This window comes from Vombatus ursinus, unplaced genomic scaffold, assembly GCF_900497805.2.
Source record: "Vombatus ursinus unplaced genomic scaffold, bare-nosed wombat genome assembly UNPS02014777.1, whole genome shotgun sequence".
In the NCBI taxonomy this organism is placed as follows: Eukaryota; Metazoa; Chordata; class Mammalia; order Diprotodontia; family Vombatidae; genus Vombatus; species Vombatus ursinus.
Window position 1 is genome coordinate 3,147,147 of NW_020954555.1, and position 20,529 is coordinate 3,167,675.

At 45.3% G+C, this 20,529-nt stretch overlaps 1 protein-coding gene across 1 annotated transcript in view; it reads right to left on the reverse strand.

The window, feature by feature from the left end:
• LOC114045043 (eyes absent homolog 3-like) overlaps positions 1–20,529 on the reverse strand; it is a 42,108-nt gene that overhangs the window by 4,269 nt on the left and 17,310 nt on the right. The window contains exons 5-12 of the mRNA XM_027864836.1: positions 19,759–19,898; positions 18,302–18,385; positions 14,318–14,407; positions 13,352–13,410; positions 12,132–12,292; positions 6,739–6,853; positions 4,811–4,932; positions 1,008–1,108 (exon numbers count right to left, since the gene is read on the reverse strand). Of these exons, the coding sequence (XP_027720637.1) occupies positions 1,008–1,108; positions 4,811–4,932; positions 6,739–6,853; positions 12,132–12,292; positions 13,352–13,410; positions 14,318–14,407; positions 18,302–18,385; positions 19,759–19,898 (872 nt within the window). The remainder of the gene's footprint in view (positions 1–1,007; positions 1,109–4,810; positions 4,933–6,738; positions 6,854–12,131; positions 12,293–13,351; positions 13,411–14,317; positions 14,408–18,301; positions 18,386–19,758; positions 19,899–20,529) is intronic.

The window sequence follows — 20,529 nt, forward strand, 5'->3', positions numbered from 1 at the left end:
TCCTCAGGGCCATCCCAATCTGCTGAGTCATCAGAGACTCCAAGAACCTTCAAATCCCCTGACAGCTTCTTGCACTCATAAGAACATGGCTCTTTCTAGGAGACAAGGCGTTCCTGGTCATCCTTTTCTAATTCTGGGTATTCCCTCCCTCAGACTCCATACCCTAATGCACACTTTATAACTGAGGTCTGGGAAGGTTAAGGGACTTGCCCCAGGTCACCTGGAATTTGAACTCACAGCACCCCCTGTATTCTCACCCCCATCCAGGCTTCTGTCAGAGAAGACCACCTCTGCCTTACTCACTTCACAGGCCTGACTCACATCGAGTGCAGCCTGAAAGGGACAATGTGTTAGATGCACACAAAGCACCACTGCTACTGGGGTCTTCTTTTTAGGGAAGCCCACATCCTGCACAGTCACAAGGCCCAAAGGGCTGGAGAAACAGGAATGAGGACAAACAGATGAAGAAAGGGAAAGGATGGGGAAAAGGACGTTCTGCCTGGCGCTGCCGCTCAAGGCACTAAAGATGCTCATTAGGAGGGCAGCAGACTGCACCAGGCAGGAGGGAAGGGGAAAAGAGAACAGAAACCTTTATTCACTTTCTATAGTTTAATACACATTCTCCTTCTCATGGGAAACCCATGAGGAGGAAGTAGGAGGATCCTTCTCTGGCAGAGAAGGGCAAGGAGAGGGCATGGAGGGGATGACATGTCTGAGCATGTGGCTGGCAGGTGTGAGGGGCAAGGGCACCCTCTGTCCCCTCGGAGCTTTACCTGTATGCCAGGAAGGTGAAGAACGGAGGAGGGGAACCAGAGAGGCCCTTCCCTCGTCACCTCCCAGGGCCTCAGAACAGTCTGGGAGTGAATCCCCTAAGCTACAGTCTGCCTCTGTTGTTGGCAGCCAGGCCTGGTCAGGGGGTGATGGAGGCTGCAGGGCTTTTCCAAGGCCCTAGTGGCACACATGCCACTTTCTCACATGTAAGAATTTGTTTTCTCTCCTGATATTACCTGTTTGGCTGCAATTTCCTCATCCCGTCCGTCTCCGATCACTACATATGTCACTTTCTTGCCAAATCGAGACACGATTCTCTCGAAGCAGCTCTCCTTACCTGTGGGGAAAGGACAGCTTGGGGTGGGACTTCTGTTTCTAGTTTCTGTGGCCCAGAGAAGGCCATTCTGTAAGCCAGCTGTGCCAAACTTCCTCTCCGGCCTCCTATTGCCACACATCTCCCTAGAGTAAAAATCTTGGGTCCCGGAACCCAGGCTTCTACCCTAGTCTTCGGGCCTTGCTCAGGTCCCAGGGTTGGTGGGGTGCAGGGGTAAGGAAGGATGTTTCATCAGCTTGATGGAAAACAATTTCTAAATGTATGACCTCCTGACACAACTCAACAGATGTCCCTGTCATTCTCCTGGTGAGGGCTGGCTTTGTGCCTCAGCTGATAGCTGCCTACATGTCATTCCTGAGCTTCCCCAAATAAGCCCCTGGCCTGACCCCTACACCTCACCCATCTACAATGTGTTACTATCTTTAGGTTTTCCCACTGTCCTTTGCAGGATCCCCTTTCAGGAGGCACCTCCTCTCCACTCACGGAGGAGGGATTAGCTTCTCTGTTTAAGTCAGTACCAAGGCTAACGTGCTGGGGGTCAGCAGGCAGCATGAGGGATGATGGGGTGGAAAGGAGATCTTGCCAAGTTTTAACTGAAGGCCAGCGCTGGCCTCAGCCAGTGTGCCCAAGAGGAGGTGGGCCCCATCATCTCCTGATGCTCACTTCAGCGCTGGGGCCCTGGCCCTGACCCAAGGGAGCACACCAGCCAGCTAGGGAAGCATCCCATTTCCCAAGGGCACTGCCTCACTTCTGGGTGCTGAGGTGTAAGAGCAGGTGTTGCATTACCAAAACTCATCCCAGGTAATAGAGGCAATTAAGGCAGCTTTCCGGGTAGATTGTATGCCTCGTTTGCCCCATTTCTAGACCCATCCCATCTCTTTAAGGCTCAGCTCAGGCCACACCTCAGACAGGAGGCCTCTGCTAATCTCCTCAACACAACTGACACTACCTAGAGCTTCTGTACTAAACATGAACACCTGTCACTCCAGTGCCTCAGCACAGTGTCACATACCTTCAGGTACTTCATGAATGCTTGCTGAACTCAATCTGAGAAACTCAGCTGTTTGTACATCCCCCCCACCCCGCCCCCACAGGACACACCAAATTCCCTGCCTCCTGCAGTGTCACAGCCTGCCCCCCCCCCCCCCAACAACTGGTTTTTGTTTTCATCCTGAAATTTAAAATGTGAACACCAGATTTGCTATCTGAGTTATCCTTTATTCTCTAAACACCCAATGGAAAATAAAGGCTTTAAGATCCTAGAAAGTCACAGCTGGAAGGAACCAGAGAGAAAATCTGTAAACCAAACCGCTCACTTTACAGTAGAAGCTGAGGCCAAGGGAGAAGTGACTTGGCACAGGTCAATAGCAGAAGCAGGACTAGAACACAGGTCACCCGACTCTTAGTCTAATGCTTTTTCTACTACACAAAAATATAAATATAAATGAAAAAGGGAAACTTCTTCCTCCAGCGCCCCCTTCCTCAGCTGCTCTTATCATCCTTCCCTCCTATATCCCAGGTCTTACTGCCCAGCACCCACTGCACCTCACCCCACCCTGGACCCAGCATCCACTGTACCTCACCCCATCCTGGACCCAGGGCTCGCATTCATAACTGCTCCAAGCCTTTTGGCTGCTCAACCCCATCAGCTGGCTCCTAACTTGGAACACTTATACATGTTACCATCTCTAACTGTGCCCTTTACAAAGCATCAGCTACTGAATAAATGCCTGTTGAATTTAAGTGACCGGGTCCTTTTTCTCTTCTTGGCCTGTTTCCTCATCTGCCAATGGCAGTGGGTGAAACAGATCCCCACCGAGGTCAGATACTGTTCTATGGTCTCTCCTGGCTCTAAAATCCTATGATGGAATTATCTTCTATATCCTAAGTATCCCGTACATTAAGCTAAACACATTTTTATCCAGCACCTACAATGTACAAATCCAACAACAGTCCCTGCCCTTCAGGATGCCGTGTGTGTGGAGGAGTAGGGGGTGGGGTGCCTGTTACAGTACAGATTGAAGTCGATGACCTTTGAAGTGCCTGCAGCTGTTTCTCCTGGGTCAAAGAATACAACGTATATCCAGATAGCTACGAAGAAAGCAAACACTACCATGACTGGGGTACTAAGGAAGGCTTCACAAAGGGGTGGGGGTGGGGGTGAGGAAGAAGAGTGGTCTGTGAATGATGGTGTGAATCACTCCATTTACAGAACAGCTAAGCGGCTCTCCTGGCCAGAGTCCCGGTTCGGGTGTCTAATGGATTCTCCCTTCCCCTCTCCCACATCCTCTAACCTAAATCAAAAGACATTCGGTAGGCCACTGTTCAATTCAGATCACCCAGAATGCAAGAATCACAATAAACCATAACGACAGCGCCAGAAAACCTCAGAAGGAAACAGAAAAGCTGGACAGGGCTATACTATTGTGCTCAATTTAACAGGTCCTTAAAAAACAAGCTGAAAGGGGTAGCAAGATGGCGTAGTGGATAGAGTCAGGAGGACCTGAGTTCAAATCTAGCCTCAGACCAGACACTTGACACTTAACTAGCTGTGTGACCCTAGGCAAGTCACTTAACCCCAATTGCCTTACCAAAAAAAAAAAAACCAAAACCAAGATGTGCCTCCTCAGGATGCCATCTTTTAGTAAGGGGCAGGCCCAGACTCCCCCACTTATCCTGGGAGGTGGAGAAGCAGAGCCTGGAGTAAGACGACCTGGATCGAGGTCTTGAATCTACCACTCATTAGCTTTGTGACCGTGGCCAATTCATTTCATTTGCCTGTGCCTGAGTTCTCATTTGTCTCCTGATCAGTAAAACAAGTCAGCATTTTATTTACATTTATATTTACTTATAGTTATTTAACTGCAAGCAAAGTAAAGAAATACCTTCCAACTTTGAGAATATATAAGCCTACAAAATGAGAGAATGTGTAAAAACATCGTGTAACTTGAAAGTGCAATTATTTAAATGCCATCCACTTTGCAGGATCATGTCTGGCACCCAAATTTTGTATGAAGTCACCCTGCTACCTCTCTAGGTAACAGTCAAAGGCCTAAGAATAATGATGACGTTAGTGACAACAACAGTGAAACCTTAGGCAGTACTTTAAAGTCATCTGATCCTGGGCATAAAGACAGAAGGGGCCCCTGGATGTTATTTGGTCCAACTCTCTCATTTTACAGACTAGAAAACTCAGACCAGACAGGTCAGGTGTCCTGCCCAAGGTCACAAGGCAGGAAGTGGAACTAGGCACACCCCCATTGTATTATGTTAAATGCTTTCTTCATATTACCTCCTTAAAGTCTTGCAATAGCCCTGCAAGAGGAACACTAATTGCATCAGTAAACTCACTGAACAGATGTGGAAACTAAGGCAAAGAAAAATGAAGTGATTTGTCCCTGGTTACACAGCTACTAAGTGCCAGATATGAGATTCAAAGCCAGGCTCTCCCGGCTCAGGGTTCAGGGTCTTCCGGTACACACAATGGTGCTCTTTTGTTACATACATGGGCAGGCAGGTTTCCTAAAAACTAAAAGCAGCGCCTGCTGTAAACTGAGATTCCAAAGGAGGCACAAACTCAAGCTCTCAGCTGCTGCTGGAAAGTGCTTTCTTTCAAACACTAGGTTACTAAGCCCAAGGGGGACAAGCTGGGGAACCCCTTCCCCAATGTCGGGGCTGGAGAAGCACAACAGAAGCACGCAGTACCTATCTTAGTAGCACTGTAGATGTTCTCGATGGGGAACACTTCTCCCAGGCCATACAGGAGGACTTTGGCCAGAGCAGGCACCAGCTGTGTGGTGGTTATCAAGACATTCACACAATTCTTTCTGGAGAAAAGGAGAGAAAATTCAAGTCAAAACCTTAATACGTGGCTTGATCAAGGCTGGTGACATAAGGAAAACCAGACTGTGATTCAAGTCTAACAGGCTAAAAAAATCCTAGAGGGGGAGAACGTCAGCCCATCTTCACCCCTCAAGCATGAATTCCCTCTACAACCTCATCAAAATAATACCAACATACATTTCCATATCGCTTTAAAGTTTATAAAGTGAAACCATGAGGTAGGTAAGCCATTTTATAGGTGAGAAAAGTCCCAGAGAAGGTAACCGACTTACCCAGGGTTACACAGTAAACAGTGAAGCTAGGACTCAAAGCCAGAAGCATTGACATCAAGCCCGTCACCCTACCACGGTGCAGAAGACGTCCTTGATGCGGGGTCTCTCAGCCTCTACTTAAGCATGGAGCACCATGACAGGGAGCTCACTATCTGCTGCACAGAGGCTTTTCATCCCAAGTACAGATGCCTCTTCCTTAACACTGATCTCAAGCCCGCCTCTTTTTAACTTCAGCTCTCTGGTCCTAGCTCTGTCTCCTGGGGCAAAGAAAAACAAGTCTCTCCCCCTAAATCTCCTCTTCTCCAGAATGAACACCTTCAGGTCCTCCAACTGACCCTTGTATGGCACGTTTCTCTTCAGTCCCTCCCTCTCCTGGCCTCCTAGACACACCTGAGCTTAGACATGTTCCTCCCTAGATGTGCCGCGCACGTTTCAGGTCTAACCGGACACTATGCTGCAGACGTGGCCTGATCAGTGCAGAGGACCATGGTCTCCATCCTTCTTAAGGACTGTTAATGCAGCAGCTGGCTCAGGGAGGGCTGAGTGCCACGCGAACCCCTGGAGCAACGATGCTCCCTTCTGAACTTGGAGAGTCAAGGCAGCACATATATTGGAAAGAGCACTCTAGGGAAGGGTCAGGACCACTAAGATCTGGCTCTAGAACTTACTTTTGTGTGAGCCTTAGCAGCGTCTTCTGAAAAGTGGAGATAAAAGTATCTTCATTACCCACCTCAGACAGCTGCTCTGAGGAAACACATCTAAGACTAGGAGCAATTATCACCATTACTACGAAAGACTGTTCTAACTGTTTGATGTGTGGGGAAGCTTGGTTGCCCAAAACATTACAAAACACATGAAGGCAGGGGGTCTACAGGGCATGCACACACCACTGTATCCTCCGCGATGCTATGGCTGGGTATCAAACACGATTAATACTTGCTAAATTTAAAACAAAGTGTGACCCACGATGAAAGTTCCCTTTGACAGGAAAGGGACTCGGGGAGGCGCTCCAACTGGGATCCCACTGGATCTGATTGCGAGGTTGGGGTTGCTGGGCCTGTGCCTTGAGTGAACGTTCTGGGACAGAGACTAGAGGTGGTAGAATGAGGTCAGGGCATGAGTGTGGATTCTCATGTCTATGTGAAATTGGTGACAACCCCCCTACATTTAATAAATCACCAAAGCACTAGCTTGGGCATGGATGGACACAGTGTTGTCACATGCTGTAACCCTGGATTAACAAGTTTCCTTTCATAATGAGCTTCTAAGATACATCAGAATAAGAAATAACAGCCCCGTCCCACCCCAGCCCCAGCTTGGCTTCTTCAAACCCAGTGTTTCCTCCAGGTCAGCCCACATCAGGGTCCACATTCTCTAGGAAGTTGGCCCTCATAACTCCAGTGCTCACAGACCTCTCTCTCCTCTCCCCCCCCCCCGCCCCCAACTGCTCAGCCCACCTGAGGAGGGGTGGAAGAGCTTTGCTTTGAGACCATTAGCCTGTAAAGATCAATTCCATACCTGGACTGGATGAGAAGTAAAGACTTCAGTGCCGTTCCCAGCCAGGAATCAGTTAAGACTTCAATTTCTGCTCTTAGTCTCTGAAGTGCTTCCTTTCTCTGGGGACTGAGAAGGCCTTTGGAAACAAAACCAGACAAAGCTAATTCCTGACATCATGTCTTGGCTGGTACAAGGGGGAAGGACTCTCTCCAAACTCAGGTGGTCCAGGTGAATGCCCATGTCGCTCTTCTTGGATGCTGCCCATCAGAGGGGAAGCCGAGCACCCAAGTGAAACAAAACAGCCTTCCCTTGTAGAACCATGACCACCAGCACCAGGGCACTTCAACTGAGGGATTCAATCTAAGCGTTCAACTCAACCCAAATTAACTCATTTCTTTTGATCAGGCTTGCCTATTTCTGGAAGGACCACAGGTGGTTACAAATAGACACAGCATATAAGGAAATACATTTAAGCATCAAACAGACCATCTGAGGAGATATTTTCAGGCACTACTGCAGAACAGACAGGAAAGAACACTTGGGAAATACAGTGACCTCTCAGGTTTACAGTAGCTCAAGAAAAGAGAGAAATAGGTTAGATGTAGGGGGACAGGGACGGGGGTGTTCTTTATGAGGAAGCACCGAAGTTTATCTACAAAGTTCATCTTTCTCTGTGCTAAATTCAGAAGGGAATTTTTTTGGGGGGGGGGGTTGGGCAATGGGGGTTAAGTGACTTGCCCCGGGTCACACAGCTAGTAAGTGCTATGTGTCTGAGGCCGGATTTGAACTCAGGTCCTCCTGAATCCAAGGCCTGTGCTCTATCCACTGCGCCACCTAGCTGCCCCTAGAAGGGAATTCTTGAAATGGGTTCCTGTATGAATGGTGATACCCAGCGCAATTAGGGTTAGGGCTAGAACCAGGTCTTTGTCCCCTCTTACCCTGCCCTTTGACATTCTTAGGAAGTAGTTCCTGACATCGAGCCTGAATTGTTCCATGTACTCCTACCCCTTGCCATTGCCACTGGCTCTGCTCCGTGAGGCCAAGCAGACCCAGGTCAACCCCTCCTCAGGAGCCTCAGGATAAGGATTCAGGTCCACCTCAGCTGTATGTGTGACTCAAGGCAAGGGGCTTCCTCAGTGAAAAATAAAGGTTGGATTATGTGGTCTTTAAGATCCCTGCCAGTACTAGCATTTAATTACTTTTTGAAATAATATCTAAAAATGTCAGAAAAGTCTGAGACACAGAGACCCCCTAGAAAAGCGCCCTTCTCCATGGTCTTGTAGATCATTAGCATCTTTTAAAAATGTTTTATTGATGCTCTTTTCTTTGTTTACATCACTGTCCCTTCCCATTAACTGCCTTCTATCCTCCTCCCTCACAGATCTCCTCAAACAAATGGATCCTTTCCTTGTAACCAATAAGGATAGTCAAGCAAACAAACCACAACTGTCACATCTAAAAATGTAAACCTTGTTCTGTGCCTATTGTCCTTGACCATTTTGCCATGTAACCTCCCCACTCCTGTAAACTCCAGTGGCTTCCTGTCATTTCAAGGATCAGATACAAAATCCTCTATGTGGCATTCAGAGTTGTAGTCCAAACTCCATCGTTAACTCACATGACCCTAGGCAAAGCAATTCTCTTCCTTGGGCCTCAGCTTCCTGGGCTGTGAAACACTGTGTTTTTATAATGTGTATATGTTCTAAGGGCTTTTCACTTCTGATGATTTTGGTTCTTTCGGCTGTAACACTATGAATATACTATTCTACAGAGTCTGAATAATCTTCAGCAGTGAAGCCCCTCTCCTCATGCTCAAGCTGCATTTGATCCTCTACTTCTTGCAATCTTTCAATTTTTTTTCAGTCTCCCAAACCTTGCCCTGGCACCCAGTCCTCCTGAGCTGTCCTTGGCCTTTCTGATGGGGTAGGAAATGTGGCTGATCGGCATGGGCATGGAGGGTTTGCACTTTCAAAGGGTTAACTGAAAAAAGAGTGGTTACAACCTCAGAAGAATTAATAGTACAATTCCAGATACTCTGGATTTGTTATGGACAAAAGGGCTTTCCCAGGCTCTCTGAATCATAATATAGTGGGTATCATCACTAAAGTCATTAGGGTGGACCTTGTTTTTTACTCATTATGCACTCATGATAATGCTGACCTCTCTCTGTGTGAGGTTTTCTTCTTCCTTGGCTTTATGAAATACTGCCCTTACGGGGTACACTCCTCTTATCTACTAGACCATTATCTTTCTTATTCTGTTTTGTCAGACCAATATTTCACCCATTATCTGTGGGTGTGCTCCAAGTACTAAACTCACTCTTTGTGATCTCATCAGCTCTCAAGAATTCAATCATGACTTCCATGTCAATGACTACCAATCTACACACCCACTCGTCATCTCTCCCATGAATTTCATTCTTGCATTATTAACTGCCTGCTAGGTGTTTTTTTCCCAGACAACCAACCAGGTGACAACTCAAAACTAAGCCCAAAACAAAAATTATGATGTCCCCTATCTAAACCTGCCTGTCCTTTGTAATTTTCTATTTTTACTGAGAGGATGCACTATTTTGCCAGTCACAAAGGTTCATAAACTTGAAGTTAACCTTGACTCTTTCCTTTCTGAGACCTGTTAAAGACCATAGCTTGAAAAGGCCAAGATCTCCTATTGCATCCTGGGCCATCTCCAGTTGTCCTGAACCATATCTGGCCACTGGACCCAGATAGCTCCAGGAGGAGAGAGTGAGGTGGTGACCTTGCACTGCCCTCCCTCACTTAAATCCAATTCACTCACATGTCATGGCATCACTTCCCTGATATCATGGTTCTTTTTGAGAACAAAGAACAAACATCAACAATATACAATCAGCTTTCAAAACCTGTTAGTTCAAACTCTACAACACGTCACCCAACCTGTTCCCTTTTTTCCACCAATACAGCCACCATTCTAGTTGAAGGCCTTCTTTGCCTCTTTGTTGGTTCCCTGCCTCCAACATTCACAGGCCACAGGTCGGACCACATCAGTTCCTCAATAATATTCAGTGGTTCTTTGCTGCCTCGAGGATAAAATACAGGCTCCTCAGGCAGGCTCCACCTTCCCTTTCAGGCTTATTATTTCCAGCTTAGGCCAAACTGGACTACCAGCTATTTCTTGGCTTATATGCTATCAAGTGCATGTGCATTTGCATTTGCAAGGGCAGTTCCCTATGCTTGGAATGAGATCCCTCCTTAGCAGCCCCTCTTAGACTCCAGGTCTATCTATAAAGGTCAGCTCAGGCTCTAGTCCCTCCAAAAAGTCTTCTCTCTGATCCCTCCTAGTCCTTATCTCCCTCCTTAAATCACTTTGCATTTACTTAGTTTATTCTTTGTGTTCCTTGGTTGAATACATGCCCCACCAGCTCCTCTGCTTTGGACTTCTCCATCACACCTCGGTGCTGCTAACTCCAACCCCTCCCCCTTCCCCTTTACAGCCTCCTTTGGTGGGTTGTCTTTCCCCACTAAATCGTAAGCTTCTTGAGGGCAGAGATGGTTTTTTTTTTTTTAAACTTGTATTTGTATCTCCAGTGCTTGGCATAGTGCCTGGCACATAGTAGGAGCTTAATAAACACTTATTAACTAAGTAGAACTTTTTCATTTTTGTCTTTAAATGTGCAATGCTTAGACCAGTGTCTGCCTGTGACAGGCAATTAGCAAACATTTGTTGAACTGAATGAACTTTCACAGTCTCTACTTCCTAACATAAAATGACTAATTCGAGATGTAGTGTGCTCATTAGAGGGAATCAGGGGTGGCTGTAGAACTGCAAGCCTCCTCAATAAACCAGAGGACTCCAGAGGCCCTGTCACAGCTCCACTGAACGGGTGTCTGTCCGAGGAGGCAGAGTGGACAAAGGAAGCAGGAAGTTTAGAGGGCAGAGATGACTGACACGGCCTCCAGGACCCCAGGACGCCAGCCTCCTCACTCTCCCGCAACCTGACTCTGTTTTTCTGTCTCCTGACAGCGTTTTCTCTGGCTGTTCCCCCATACCCTGGAGCGTACTCCCTCCTCCCCGTCTCTGCCTCCCTGCTTCCTCCAAGTCTCAGCTAAAACCCCACCTTGTACAAGAAGCCTTGCCTCATCCACTTTAGTCTCGGTGCCTTATCCTATAGCCATCTTCTTTGTATAAAGTTGTTCGCGTGTTGTCTCTCCCATAAGACTGTGGGCTCCTTGAGGGCAGGCACTGTCTTTTTCCTTTCACTGTATCCCCAGTACTTATTATTAGCACAATGCCTGGCACATAGTAGGTGCTTAATGCTTAATGACTGATTTAAGACACAGGTAAAATGCTATGTCCTCCAAGATGCCATCCCTAAATTCTCTTCCCTCTCCTAAAGATCTTCTTCATCTGATCTCCTAGCATGACATATTTCTCATATGCAATTATATTCTAATTTTTTATTACATTTATCTGGATGCATGTCTTATCACACCTACTAGGCAGGACAGGGTGAGATCTCATTGATCCTTATATCGTCCCCAACATCATGCTTGCTGAATGAGCGAATCCAATTGAACGCTCATTTTACTTAACAGTTTTTGTTTGTTTGTTTGTTTTTTGGTGAGGCAATTGGGATTAAGTGACTTGCCCAGAGTCACATGGCTAGTGAGTGTTATGTGTCTGAGGCTGGATCTGAATTCAGGTCCTCCTGACTCCAAGGTCGGTGCTCTATCCACTGCACCACCTCGCTGCCCCCTGAACACTTTACAAAGGACTGAACTGATATCTTAAGGAGGGAAGTGATCTGCCCAAGGTCACACAGTGAATTAGAAGCAGAGCCAAGATCTGAACCCATGCCTTCTAATTCCAGGCCTGGCACTCTATCCAACAGGCTGTGCTACTACTGATATGAAGCCTCTTTCAAAGGCCAGTTGCGGAACCTGCAGATTTATGCCCACGAATTGAAAAGGTTACTGAAATGTGTGCAGAAAACACCTAGACAGCTTCAGCTGCAGGGGGCACACTCAGAAAATGAAAACCCAGGGACCAAGGGACCAGAAGCCTCCATAATCTTACGGCAAAAATCGCCAATACTTCATTTCAGAGATTCCCATAGTATTTTGAACAAGATAGTAACAAATGTCATTCACAAAAGCTATAACAGCAATAAGAATTCAAAAGAACTTTTAAAGCATTTGTGGTGACAATAAATTCTGGCCATACCAAGAGTTAAAAACAAAAAGTTTCAACTAAGAGGAATACTTTCCAGAAGATCTGTTCATATCACAGGTACACAGTTAAGTTGCTTCTTAAAAAAAGGAAAAATAGTTTCTTTGGCAGACAAGGAAATGTCATTTAGTAGTTACGCTTTTTAGATGAAAAAAGAGTAAAAATGAACAGGCAAAATAGGAAGTCCGGCTAGCCTGCGCACTCACCGCCCACATTGCTTTTGTGTTTGTCATAGATCTCTCTCACTTTGCGATAGCGGAAAGCCAGCTTCCTCATCCAGTCCACTCCCCCCTGCACACCCACAGCGGAGCCATGACTCGCATTGCCTCCTGAGCCGCTGAAACCATCCGTTGAGAAGCTGTAGTTGCTGTACCGGAGAAAACATGGGCGATTAAAATCCTTCCCAACTGGATACCGGGTGACTCTGCTATCTGGGGTCTCTAGACTTTCTTGGCATTGTACTACTAGGTTTAAAGGTTCAATGAATTTTTTCCATGGTCTAAAGGAACAGACTAGAATCTGCTCATTATAACAGGCCAATGCCCTTGACTCTGCTTCCTGGAAAACTTCTGCAATGTCTTATTAAAGGGATGATTAGGGAACATCTAGAAAGGGAGGCAGGGATCACCAAGAGCCAGAAGAGTTTCATCAGGAACAGGCCATGCCAAACTAACTCTGCTTCTTTTTGTTGGGTTATTGGATTCAATTAAGTTATGTGTAGAAAAGGGATGTAGAGAAACTGAAGGGGGCTTACAGATGGATTACTTAAAACAAACAACCATAAAAGGAATTTTCAGTCCTATAAAAAGTAAATAAATGGGATTTGGGAAAGGAAATCTAAAGCCAGAAAAAAGTTAGCCTAGAGGAAGGAATGTTAAAGAGGAAACTATTTCTTCTATGAAGTATTATTAAAAAAAGCTACCACTTGACTATTTATCCAACAGCAACCAGAACCAAGTAGAAGGAAAGAGGCAGAGAACTTTTTGCCAACGAAGGCTGATAAACAGCAGAACAAAGTACCACAAGAAGATGTGCTGTTTCTTTCTAGAGACCTTTGCGAGGCAGGTAAGAAAGCCATGCTGAATGAAATCAGTGTGGCCCAGAACCTGAGTCACTGTCTGTGGGATAAAGGCCAGGACTAGACCATTAGTCTGAAGTCACTTAAATGTGGCCCAGGCTGGCTGAGGTGGAGCTTCCCCACCTGGGCCTCCGTAATTCCACCTTCATTGTAGTTCCATCTTGTCCTTTTCTTCCCGAAGACATCACCAAAACACAAAAGTTACCATCACCAAAGTTAGCGGGAGCTGGGAACTGCGCTGGCTGGGTTCAGATAAGATGATCTAGTGTGAAAGGACACTTTCTTCTGACTGAGATGTTTAAAATTTGTGACCAAAGAGAAGAATCAGAACTGTAGTTTCTTCATTACCTTAAGTCCTGCCCATTGTCATCAGAAGCCACATCTTCCACATGCACTTGGTCACATTCCTGTTAATAAAACAAGTCACATGGTGTTCTAGCCCAGTGGGGCAACACTCCTATCAGCGGACACAGAGTTACTGGGAAAGGGACAGAAACAGGTGAGCCAGAGTGAGCTGTGGCAGTCCATGTGGCAGGATGAGAGGCACTGCCTAGCCAGCCCCACTCCTTGCCTCTGCCCTTAAGGCCCTGCTGCCACCAGCTCTCTTTCACAGCCTCCCTTGACCTTGTAAAGCACCACTTACTTGGAACCCCCCTAGGCACTGACATACGTCCACATGCCTCCTGAGACCCCAAACAGATGGACTGCCACACTTGCCAATATTCCTGTGCCTGGCATGGGGCAGAGTGCCCCCAAGTCACAATCCTTTCCTTTCTTAGAGTTCTCCTAGCACTCTCTACTTCTCCCATGGCCTGGGCATGATGTCTTCTGTACCAGAGTTAAGTACATTCCTCATCTCACTACGCAACTGTAAGGAACTGGAGGGCAGACTCTATACCCTTACTTTATATTTCTTATACCACCTAGCACAGAGCTCTGCACATTAATAGGCCATTTATAAATATCTGTTGAACCTGATCACTTAATTGAACAGATCTTTATTTATGATAATTATGATGAAGGTGGATGATTTAGCTAGACTGTCTTAGAAGTGCTGGAAAAGTCCCTCTCAAAGTCCAACCCTTGTACTCAAAGCTTGGAGAAACTGAGCAAGGTTCTCAGGCTCTCATGGCTGGCAAATGGAAAGCCTGGAGAAAGACTCTTGTCTGGCGATGGACCAGCATTCTTTCCCATTAGCATGTCATATTCAGCATCCACTGGCAGCTGCTGTTCTCATCCAGACGATGTCTGCCCATTTGGGTCTTGTATGACCTATCCTCCTTACTTAGGTGATGGTTAAAATTCCCAACATACCTCCAAGTCATTGAAAAAGAGATGCGTGTCAGCCACCTCAAAGATCATCTCTTCCATAGTTAAACCTGAGCCAATAACAACTGTTGGGTCCTATAAGACAAGAAGATGGAAATCTGCTTAACCTGGCATCACAGGAAAGAACTTTGGAGTTACAATAGCAAATGGAAGAAATGTTGCAATCACAGATCACGGAAGCTTCCTTGCTGAATTATATAAAGTATATTACATTACAGGAACAAGCTAGGGACTTTAAGAAACAAGTGAAAGTCTGGTTTAAGCAAGAATTCTGGGAATATATTAATTTGTATGAAAATGAAAATCATCTTTTACTGAGCAAGCAACACATCAGGAAATAAGCCTGAAGGCTGACATTAAAAGTTGGATGGCAACTCACATTTATCTAATACCTTGATGGATTACTTCATTTGGTTTTTATACTATCTAGATGGGGAAAACAAAGTAAACCCTTAGGCAACTCAGACAGCAGGGTAGCACACCAAAGAAGATGTCTTCTGGTGAGCATACAGAATACGAGAGGATGAGCTGAGACATACGTTAGATTGTAGAATATTAAAACAAAGACCGTCAGCACATCCCAACTCCCAACTCACTCCTGGATTATACTAAATGAAGACATCCCATTGGGAAGATGCTCCTTCCCCAGAAGCCCAGGGAGACCAAACCTCAAAAGAGAGAATAAAAACTTCCAACAAGGGCAGAGCATAAAAAGAGCAGGAGGGAAGCTGGGCTAGACAATGTCTATTAGCCCATTTCATATAAAAGGACCTAGGGAAACAAGATTCCACTGCACAGACACAAAAGCTGCTGAACAATGCATTCTGCAAGTCCTCTGGCTCTCTCCAAGATTGGGCTTGGCCCCCTACAGCAGTTCAGTGCAAGTCAATGATTCCTGTAGCATGTGAATAAATGAATGAATGCCCATCTGGTTCCTACAGCATGTCAGGATCCAAAGTACTTTCCTAACAATCATGCTGTGGTCTAAATGGTGCCACTATTATTATCCCCATTTTATAGATGATGAATCTGAGGCTCAAAGTGGAGAAGGGTATTTACTGACCATGTTACACACTGACTGTCACAGACAAGACGATGAAACCTGTTATTAACAGGTTCCTGCTAGTTAATAAATCTTTAGAGAACTGGAACTCTTCACCCTTTTCTGGTCTTATAGATTTGAGGCAAGGTCATCATTTGGAAGTATTGCTGACTCGGGAACAGTGGACAGTTCTAGTCCTCTAGCACATTTGTGGAGTGGGACAGAATCTAAGGACTTGCAGGCTTGGCTAGTGGAGTACAAGCTCTGGCAGCTGAAAAGTCTTCAGGTATGGGCTGAACAATGGACCACCTGTCTCTTACCAAGAGGCTCAGCCTTGCTGAGTCTGGTCAGCCACCAAGTGATGAAGTTTTTGGCCATATCAACTCATAAAAACTGAGGAGTGAAGAGGATACGATTTGTGGCAGTGGAAGAATAGTTATAGGGATGAAATCACAGACCTTCTGAAAGATTAAAGTGGTAATGTCAGCACACTATTTAAGGAAGTAGGTATATAATAACTCTTTTAAAGGTTTCAATGAAAACTAGTTAAAAGGAGAAACATTTTTTGTCTTCAAAAGGGTTAATTTCAGTTGCATGGAAGACTTATTGATATGGCACTCTTCTTTCTTAAATAATATTAGACAATAAGGCACTACTGTAAGCACACCATTTAATTTTTTAATTAATATTTTAAATTTAATTTTTAAAAAAGTAATATTTAATTTAAAAAATCTGATCTAATTATAGAATTACAGTAGAGATGTAACTGGAGTTGGGATGATGGGGCTCTTCCCAGGGCATTAAATTTTAGAGGTTGCCAACAATATCTGCATTCCTTTATCAGACTGAAACAAGTTATTAAACTTAATCAGCAAGAATAATTAACCATTCCAGGTGAGTCCAACCTGGCCAGGATCACCCCTACTTTCTCTCCAACAAACAAGGGCCTTCTAGTAACATAAGGTCTATCTCCACTCTCAAGGGAAGGGTCTCCCCTACAATGGAACCTTGGGTTCCTAGGTCCAAGGTCTCTTACCAATACTTTTGATTTTGTCACTGTGGCAGGAGCAAAATGGCTAATTACAGCTCTAATAAAGTTAGGGAGAAGATCAAAATTGACCCAATACCATTTTCTTTTTGTTGCTACTGTTGTTTTTTGGGTATTTTTGTTTGTGAGGCAACTAGGATTAAGTGACTTGCCTAGAGTCACATGGCTAGTAAGTGTCAAGTGTCTGCTCTGAGACCGGATTTCAACTCAGGTCCTTCTGACTCCAGCGCTGGTGCTCTATCCACTGCACCACCTAGCTGCCCCTATCATTTTCTTATTGATTCTATTTATGGTCAATTGATTTTGTCCTGTAACTGCTTAAGTCATGGTTCTTTGCCTCTGAACTTAGTTCAGAATTCAAATGGCCTATAATGGGTTAAGTTTAGTTCTTTTGCCAATCACTGTTCTATTCTTGCCTCAAGGAATTCTGCTAGCCTTTGGGGATGTGGCTTGCCACAAGGGAGTTAGGCCTAATATCTTTACACCACCAAGTTATCCTTCAAGGACATCTGGTTTTCTATCCAAAGAAGTCTGGGCCACCATCTTACAGGTGGACTCAAACTATGAATATTTCCTAGTTACAGGAGGGAAGCAGGGGGCTGTTGCTATCACCTCATTTCCAACTAATCATATTGTTCCTCACACCTCAGTTCCGTAACCAATGTGTTGTCCTCAACCCCATGATGTCACCCACCCTGCTCTGTTCTTTGTTCTATGCTCCCCAAAACCTCTAAAAAGTGAACTCTCCTTTTGCTCAGGGTCTTCGGCTGGAAAGGGAAGCAGCTATTGACTCATCTTACTCTCAGGTTTTATGTCCTGTGGAAAAAATGCTATCTTGCTTGGAGAAACATGCCACGGTCTACCTTTTTGTTAAATTTTACTCACAATATTAGCTATCTTTAGGCTATGGTCATAAGAACTCACATCCATATAACACTTTTCAGTTTGTAAAACACCTTGAGACATCATTTCACGTGATTTAACTCTCTTAACAAGGCTGTGAGGTAGGTAGAGCAATTACAATTATTTGCATATTGTGGCAAACTACTGAGCAAACTACAACTCAGAGAGGTATCATCCTGACTCCCAGTGAAGTAGAAGCAGCACCGTAAATAGTGCACAGGACCTGGAGTTTAGAAGGCCTGGGTTCGAAATATGCTTCATGACGGGCAAGTCATTTAACCTTTTCCAGCCTCAGTTTCCTCAGATGTAAAATGGGCATAAAAACAACCAGCTTTAGACACAGAGTTGTGAAAACCAAATGAGATAATCTATGTAAAGCACTATGCAGATCTAAAAGAAGCATATTTCCACTAATCATACTGCTTAGTCAAGGCATTCGGAATAGATGAATGGAAACTAAATTATTCTCTATAGAGGGATTTCTACACTAAATTTCTGGGAGTTCCATTTCCCCGGCACATGTAACTGCTTGGCAGTTATTTGACTAAACAGTATCTGCAGCCTGGGCCTAGTGATCTCTGAAATCCAGAACTATGGCACCTGGCTTTCATCCTTGACTTCCCGTCCCATCCAGTCTGGAGGTCGGCACTCCCTCCACAGAACATTCTGAGACATGATTTTAACTCCAGTCTTGTGTTTCTATCTTCACCATCAGTGCTGTTCATCCCGTTCCCTTCCTGACCCAAGATTACTTAAAAAGTAACAGGAAACAGTGGGTGAAGGAGAAAGAGAGTAAGAGGAAATGCTCCATAGTTCTCAGCTTAAAGCACTGAGCACAGTAAGATGCAAAGTAAATCTGAACTGTAAGGATGCTCCAATGGAAAAAAAAAATCTAAGCTATGGACCAGCCCTTTCTTAGCTGAATTTCTTCTTTTTCGGGAGGGAATAGTGCTAAGAAAGAATGGATTACACTTACCTTTCCATACTTCTGGGCATAGGATCCTGTGAGAAGAGAATGGAAGATGATGATGGTTTCATCCAAGTCCCAGAGAAAGACCCGCTGGGCAAAGAAATCAGGAAAGATAAGAGCAAACACATAAGGTTACAATTTGGGGACATCTAGAATTTTAGACCAAAAAGCGCCCCTTGAGAATCATCTACTGACAATTGGAACTCTTGATGAGAGGCAACATGGTGCAGCGGAGAGAATTCAGGACTTGGGAGTCAAGAAGACTGTGGGACCCTAGGCAAGTCACAGAACCTCTCAGGGCTTCAGTTCTCTCCTCTGTAAAATGACAGGTTTGAGGCAGCTAGGTGGCACAGTGGATAGAGCACCGGCCCTGAAGTCAGGAGGACCTGAGTTCAAATCTAGCCTCAGACCAAACACTTGACACTCACTAGCCATGTGACCCTGGGCAAGTCACTTAACCCCAATTGCCTAAAAATAAAAAAAATAAAATGATGGGGTTGGACTTGATGGGCTCTCACTCTAGGATGTCATGGTCCTGTGAATCCTTGGCTAGCAGCCTTTGTACTCCATCATTTGGCACCCTCCCTGAAGTGTCATACACGCTTCTCTTATTGATGGAACCAAATTCTGCAGGAACCAAGTCAGGAGAGGAGAGCCTCTACATCTGATGTTTCAGAGCTTACCACCATCACTGTATTTCTAGAAAATTCTAGAACATTTATCGCCATGGAATAGGCAAATGAAAACCATATTAACAAACAGTAGCCCCAAAGATACAGGCTCAAGACAACCTGATCCACTCATTCTGGCTAAAACTCTCCACAGGAGAGGGTGTGGATAAGCACCACAAAGCAGCCTCTGATCCCCTCCAGTTTTATAATCCAGTGATCACTCCACAGACACTCCACTGCCCACAACTGGACAGTTTATGTCAGTTATTGGCTCTGGGCTCATTTGTCAGATGGTCAAAGATAAAAATGCAACAAGCTCTGTTTGGAAAATCCATTTTGGATTCAGGTAAGACTTTGCTTCTTCCCTAAGAAGGCACATGGGCATCTCTGAAACTCAACTTAAATGTCACCTCCTGCACGAAGCCTTCCCTAATGCTCTTCTCTAGCCAGTACTTTCCTTCCTAGCAGAATTCATACGGCACTCAGCTCTGCATCTCTCTTATATCCTTATGTATTAATTTGTTTTCTCTTCTCTACTATATTTCATCACTCTATGAGCTCTACCAGTGCTACTTAAGCCTCCTAATTTCCCACCCAGCATTTAATATTGAACTGTGATTTGGACTCGAGTTATCCCCTGATCTCCAGGCTCTGCTTAGCCCGATTAAGTACTCAAACACACGCAGAAGAGTCACACACACGCACACTCTCTCTCTCAGCTCACTGTCCGGGTGATGACAGTGAGCAGTGAAGAACACTACAGAGGAGGCACAGAGCAGGAGGTTTACACACTTCCAGCTCACTGTCCGGGGCAGGTGTGGCATCAGCTCTCCTCTTGCCCCGGTTCTTGGCAGGCGTATTTTTCCTAGACTGCTCTTCGGGGTCCTTACTTGGCGTACCCCGGGACAGAGACGGGCTGGAAGAAGGGTCTCCTACAACAGAAACAGAGACATGCAGCAACCTGAACTCAAAGGTGTCAGCAACAGAGTTGGGAGAGTCTGTCCCTAAGAGGCCAAGATAGGTGCCAGGAAAGGTGACTCTAAGATGGGTATGACACCTCACTATCTTCAGAGAAATGGAAATTAAAACAAGCTAGGGGTGCCACTGCATGACCATCACACTAGCAAAAGTGACTCGAAGTGACCCCAATCAGTGCTGGGGGGAGTGTTGAGAAAAAGGAACATTTCCACATGTCAAACAGAGCTGCAAGTTGGCAGAATGCTCTGGAAGACCACCTAGCAGTTCAAAGTAAGAAACCAAACCCCACCCCAAACCTTAGGACCCAACACTCTCTGTACTGGAGCACACACTCAGAGTGTCATAATGAATTCAGTTTAACTAGAGAGACATTCACTGAAGGAGTGAATAGCATTTAGCAAGTACTAAGTGCTGGGGGACATACAAAAGCAAGACAGGTTTTTCCCTCAAGTAGCATGCCATCTAAGGGGGAAAATCTTATGGTCAAGTCAAAAATATAACTAGAAGCATTGTCTGTAATTGCAGAAAACTGGCAACAACCTATATGTCCAACAGATGGCGAATGACTGAAAAAATTATTGTATG